Genomic DNA, 6,407 nt, shown 5'->3' with positions numbered 1-6,407 from the left:
GTGGGGGGGGGGGGGGGAGAAGAAAAAAACCTGACCTTGGAAAATATTCCCAATCGCCACCCTTTTGTTTTAATCAGGCATATATTTAGAGGAAATTTGCTAAAGAAGGGTTTCTTGACAGTTTATTTTGATGCAAAATGAATCGTTTTATCACATGTGGGGGGGGGGGGGGGGTACAAACCTGGAGCAAAAGGTTTGCCGGGTACATTTCCCTGACAACAAATTTCATTCATCTTACAGGTCGATTGGAACATGAGGCGCTGCTAATTAATTAAAAAGATGCCAAGAGTGGGAGAAGCTTAGCCATTGCCAGCAGATGGTGCTGCCTTTACATACTGTGTGGGGTATCAATATTATTTTGTGGTGTTTTGTTCAGAGACTATTTACATGCAGGCTCACTGGCGGGTGAGGTGGAGTGAGGGAGGTCTCCTAGCTGGCGGGGGCTCGTCGCCATGGCCGTGCTCTCTCTCTTCTCCCTCGCCCTGCTGGCATGGCTGGCGCACCGCAGCCGCGGCTATGTGATCGTCAACTCTGTGTCCTGGGCAGTCACCAACCAGGAGGAGACCGTGTCCGCCGAGGAGGAGGAGGACAACGAGGGGGTGGACGTGCTGCCCAACCGCCTGTTCGCGAGCAGCAGTAGCATCTGGAAGGCCGAACCCTACCCCGCTGCCGCCGTCTACCAGGAGCAGGTCGCGAACGGTAGGGCCGTGGCTGAGCTGCCGAGTCCCAAAGAGGTCCCCAGCTTCCCCTCCAGAATGTTCTCCTACCGGAGGGAAGGGCTGGGCGCGAAGGGTCCCGAGCAGGTGCCCCCCGAGCCGCCCCAGCAGGAGAAGGCGCTGACGGCCCGCCGCCTGCTCCACTCCAGCAACTGGGGCTTCCTGGCCATTCTCTCCAGTCTGGACAAGGTACTGACTGACTGACCGCACCAACACCCCGGCCTGTAACACCTTTACTATTCAGACCGTTTTATCGCGGCATCAATAAAGAGTCAAATAATAAGACCGTGCTGCTGGGTATAGCAGTGATGGGACTGTGTCAGGAATGAGTGTAATAACTGAAGGAATGCTTCCTTCCTGTGCCCTCAGTGCTGCACCACAAACAGGTGCAGGGCTGCGCTCCCAACACTGGTATAATACTCCCAGTAGAAGACACCACGTCTTGCAGGAAATATTTTTTAAATGGTCACTTTTACCAAGTTTTTTGAATTTTAAGCATTCAGTGATGTGATCTAAAATAGGCTGCCATCACCAACCAGAAACAAAAATGTAGGTACTGACTTTTCTGGCACATGCTCTAAGTACAGTTATATTGTGGGCACAACATTTGGGAAGAAAGAGTACAGATCCTTAACATTACTGAGCGTGGGTGGGCAGCCCAGCCAACTTATCATTTTGACACCATGGAAAAGGCCTTGCACTCTTGGGAGAGTGCCTACCCAAAAACTGATAATAGTGACCATTGCAGGGACGATGCACCTTGGGGGGGGGGGGGGGGGGGGGGAAAGAGCATATCAATGGTAACTGGGATCAGATAGGCAGACCATGGTAAGGGAGGGAGGTTACTGAAGGTGGGCATTGCTACACAGGTGATCATTGCTGCCAGGAGACTTTCCATGGACGATGAAGTGCCCAAAACGGAGGGCTATTCACCTTGGACTGGAGCCCTCTGGGAGGCTAGTTGGTCTCACCATGTGGTGGCGGGTCCTCTCAACACTGGCAAAATGCCAATGGAGGGAGGAAATGTCTCCTAATTGACCACTTAAGTGGCTTAATTGAGCTCCCAGCCATTTTGCTAGCCTTCCAGTCCCCCTGTCACCAGTGGGCCCAGAAAATTCTGGTCAACATTTCATACCTATGACCTTTCATCAGATGTGCCAAATGCGGCCAGACCTGCTGAGTACTTCCAGCATATTCTGCTTTTATCTTATTTGTGTATGAATTTGAATAATAATTAGCATTAAAACCATATATGAAATAGGTGCAATCTGCTGAGGTACACAAAATTAAGAGAGCAGCATTTAAATAACCTGTTCTGGCTGACTAGTACAACAGCATGTGGTGGCGTAGCAGAGAAGTAAACAACAGTGTTTGGTTCACTTATTTGATGTCCAACTAGCTCAACTGCGTATCTCTTGAATCTTTTTGTGTCAGCTTTCAGCAATATCTTTCACAGAACCAGGGCATGGCGCACTGGCAGAAAAGAGAATGGCACAACTTCAAAGTCTGACCTGCAAACACTCACTCGTGAAATTGAGATCGGAGGCACTGGGTGACTGTGGCTGAAAATCTGCCCACGCGTGCCACCTGGACACAGATTTCCTGGTCACTGACAGCTCTCACTCCCTGAGCTGCAGAACAGTGCGGCAAAAAGTTCAGTCACTTATCCAGGTCAGGCGATGGAATACTGCCATTCTCCCTTTTCGTTTTTGGGCACCTGGATGCTAGTAAACTCTTCACCTTCTAACAGTTGTCCAGCTTGCTCTTCCCTGGGTGGGACAGTGGCTAGCACTGCTGCTTCACAGCGCCAGGGTCCCAGGTTTGATTCCCAGCATGGGTCACTGTGCGGAGTCTGCACGTTCTCCCAATGTCTGCGTGGGTTTCCCCCGGGTGCTTCGGTTTCCTTCCACAAGTCCCGAAAGACATGCTGTTAGGTAATTTTGACATTCTGAATTCTCCCTTTGTGTACCCGAACGGGCGCCAGAATGTGGCGACTAGGGACTTTTCACAGTAACTTCCTTGCAGTGTTAATATAAGACTACTTGTGACACTTAAGATGATTATTATTATTATTACAATGCACTCTGATTATGTAGGGGGTGCTGGGATCACTAACTTGCAGAATCATAGAAATTTACATCATGCAAGAAGGCCATTCAGCCCATGTCTGCACCAGCTGACAATGAGTCATCATCTTGACTTCAATTCTCTGCTCTTGGTCCATAATCTTGTAGGTTACGGCACTTTAAATGTATATTCAAGTACTTTTTCAATGTTATGAGGGCTTCTGCCTCTACCACCCTTTAAGGCAGTAAGTTCCAGATCCCCACCAGCCTCTGGATGAAAATATTTCCCTCAAATCTAAACCTACTGCCTCTTACCCTAAATCTATGCCTCCTGGTTATAGCCCTCTCAAGCAGGGAGGTTAGGGTATTCCGATCCACTATATGGACACCTCATGATGTTATACACATTAATTATGTCTCCCCGCAACCGTCTCAATTCCAAAGAAAACAACCGTCATCTATCCAATAGATCCTCATAACTAAAATTTTTCATTCCAGGCAGCATCCTCATAGATCTCTGTACCTCTTTGCAAAAATGTGTTGATCAGAACTGCACACAGCATACAAGATGTGACTTAACTAGTCTTTTCTACAGTTCCAGTGCAACTTCCCAGCTCTTCTGTGCCTCAGCCAATAAAGGCAAGTATCCCATAAACCTTCTTGACTACTTTGTCTCCCTGTCCATCCACATTCAAGGATCTGTGTACATAAACTCCAAGGTCCATCTTTTCATTTCCATTTCTCAGTATGCCACCACATACCTTGCTAGCCTTCTCCAAATGCATTACATGACACTTCTGATTTAACTCACTTTTCATTATTACACCCACCTGACTAGTGTATTGATATCTTCCTGCAGTTTACAGCTTTCTAATTCATTATCAGCCATATGCTTATTTTTTGTATAATCTACAAACTTCATAAACATAACCCCTATATTCAAATTCAAATCATTGACATATACCACAAAAAAAACGAGGGAAACAGCAGTCACAAAGAACACCCATTGACCAATTACATTTTGCTTCCATCCTCTGAAGAAATTATGAATCCAGTTGACTACATTTCCTTGGATTCAATAGGCTTTTGAGTGGGTGACCAGTCCATCTTATGGGACCTTATCAAAATCCTTGCTAAAATTCATATAGACTACTTGAAATATACTGCCCTCATCGACCCTCCCCTTTTTACCTCAAAAAGTTCTATTGTGTTAGTCAGACTTGGGGCGGGTTTCTCTGTCGGCTGACGCTGGAATCGGATAATGCAATTCCAGCGCCAGCATCGGCCAACAGAGATTCGGCGGAGAATTGGTTTTGATGCCAAAAATGTGGCAGGCGGCAAATTGAAATTCTCCAGTGCCTCAACAACGGCGTAATATGCATTCCACTCTGCACGTGTGGTAAACACCCACGGCATATCATTAGCGGGCCTGACCCATATTCTCCGGGGCCTCCATGATTCTCCGCCTCCACCAGGGCGAATTCCCACGGGTAAGGTTCAGTTGTGTTTTTAAAAATCGTGAAACTGGCGCCATGGCCGATGAGGGAGAGGGCGGGAGTGGGACAGGGAGAAGTGCGATCGTGGGCTGCCAGGCTGGACACCGGCAGGCTGACGGTGGGGGGGGGGGGGGGGTGATGGGGGAAAGGCCGTGGGGCCGGGGCGAACCCGCACAGGACTGGGGCGGTGTCCAGGCATGGACCGTCATTCCCGCGGCCTGCAAGGCAGCCATCTTGCTGCGCACCCCATTGACCACCCACCTTGACCTCTAGTGCTGCAACGTGACACCAGCCTTATGGATGCCCCCACCCCGTACCCCACTCTCCACCCCACCACCCTGGTACACCAGCCCCCATCCACCACCCTGGTAGCCCAAACCCCACCCCCACACTCCACCATACCACCCCCCGCAACAGGTCACCACTTGCCGGCGAGGCATTCGGCGGCCCACCAAAGGGCAACGCCCACAGGAGTCTCTATGGGGACGATGCTGGGCGGGGGCAGGGACTATACCGCTGGCAAGGGCAGTACCAGCCAATGGTACCCCTGCCGCCAGGGCCAGAGGCCCCCACGGTGCCAGGCGTGGGGTGAGGAGGGGGACATGCGGTGACAGAGATGCAAGGCTGACCGTGGCCACCGTGTAGCCCCTTGTACCTGGTTTGGCACGGGGGTGCGCACCATGCTCACATGTTGGCCTTTCACCCTCTGCAACCAATGGATATTGGAATACTACCAGCAATGGTGGCCTTCCGCCTAGTCGCCACACTAGGGGATACATTACGGCTGTATGAGCTGGGCTACTCAAGGAGGAGGAAGTTCCAGTAGCCAAGTGTGCAGCAGCAGAACAGGATGCAGCCGGTGAGGATGGAAGGCCGGCTGTCCAACAGGCTGGGAAGGAGGAGGAAATGCAAAGGAGGCGCTGCATGAGGCCTCACATATACCGGCAGCGCCTGTCATTCGAGGACCTGCCGGACTGAACATGCTGTCGAAGACTCTGGCTGAGCAGGGGGACAGTGTGGTATATCTGCCAGATCATGGCGCACGTGGTACCCCAGGGGGAATGGGGGAGGACACCCGCTCCTGGAGACCGTCAAGGTGACGGTCTCCCTGAGCTTCTACGCAACGGTGTCCTTCCAGGCGCCGAGTGGGGACCTGTCTGGGATCTCACAGAACTCGGTGCAGAGGTGTATCTACACTCTCACAGAGTCCCGGAGTCGGCAGAATACATCCATTTCAATGCAGACCGAGCCCAACAGGATGCCCGGGCAGCAGGGTTCTCCGACATGTCCCAGGTCCAGGGGGTGATCGATGGGATGCATGTCACCCTACGAGCACCTGTAGATGACAGGCCACTCTACACAAACTGAAAGGGGTTCCATTTGATGAATGTGCAGCTGGTATGTGACCCACAGATGCGCATCATGCACATCTGCGCCCAATACCCGGGCAGTGTGCACGACGCCTTCATCCTGGCACACTTGACGATTCTTGACATGTTCAAGACTCCTCCCCGGTTGGAAGGTTGGCTCCTGGGCGATGAGGGTTATCCAGTGCGGTCGTAACTGATGACACCTATCCGAAGGCCACCGACCGACGCAGAGGCCCGCTGCAACGACGCCCATGCAACGACCAGGGCCATGATCGAACGGTGCTTTAGCATCCTGAAGATGCGGTTCAGGTACCTGGACCGCTCTGGAGGGGCCATCCAGTATGATGCTGAGAGGATCGCCGCATTGCAGCGGCCTGCTGGATGCTCCATAACATCGCGCAGCAGAGGGGTGACGTGTTGGAGGAGGAGAATGAACACCAGTCCTCGTCCAAAGAGAAGGATGTCGGGAATGGCAAGGATGGACAGGACATCACGCCCGGGCAGGCATGGGAGGCCGCACGACGTGTGCGCCAGGGCCAATGCGCACGAGATGCTCTGATCGCCTCCAGGTTCACCGACATGGGGGGGGTTACTGGCCAGGGGCACTGGAGTGGTGAGCGCTGGCTGAACTGTGGTCCCTGAGCCAAGCCCACCCCAGCGTCAGCTAATGTCCCCCCTCCCCGTGCCCCCTCTGCGTTTAGCCCAAACCTCATGCGCATCTGACAAAGCACCAAGGCATATTGCAACAATGTTTACAGG

The 6,407-nt window shown here is 52.0% G+C and overlaps 1 protein-coding gene across 5 annotated transcripts in view; it reads left to right on the top strand.

Annotated features, from left to right (window-relative positions):
• Positions 1 to 218: 218 nt before the first annotated feature.
• The window catches only part of creg2 (cellular repressor of E1A-stimulated genes 2), a 64,091-nt gene continuing 57,902 nt past the window's right edge, over positions 219 to 6,407 (top strand). For 2 of the 5 annotated variants that reach the window (XM_072476618.1, XM_072476617.1), the window contains exon 1: positions 219 to 905. In XM_072476618.1, the coding sequence (XP_072332719.1) occupies positions 453 to 905 (453 nt within the window). In that variant the 5' untranslated portion in view covers positions 219 to 452. The remainder of the gene's footprint in view (positions 906 to 6,407) is intronic. The other 3 variants (XM_072476616.1, XM_072476613.1, XM_072476615.1) reach the window with 3 other exon arrangements.

The sequence above is a fragment of the Scyliorhinus torazame genome, chromosome 15, assembly GCF_047496885.1.
Source record: "Scyliorhinus torazame isolate Kashiwa2021f chromosome 15, sScyTor2.1, whole genome shotgun sequence".
NCBI lineage: Eukaryota > Metazoa > Chordata > Chondrichthyes > Carcharhiniformes > Scyliorhinidae > Scyliorhinus > Scyliorhinus torazame.
This window is presented reverse-complemented; position numbering and strand designations above follow the sequence as displayed.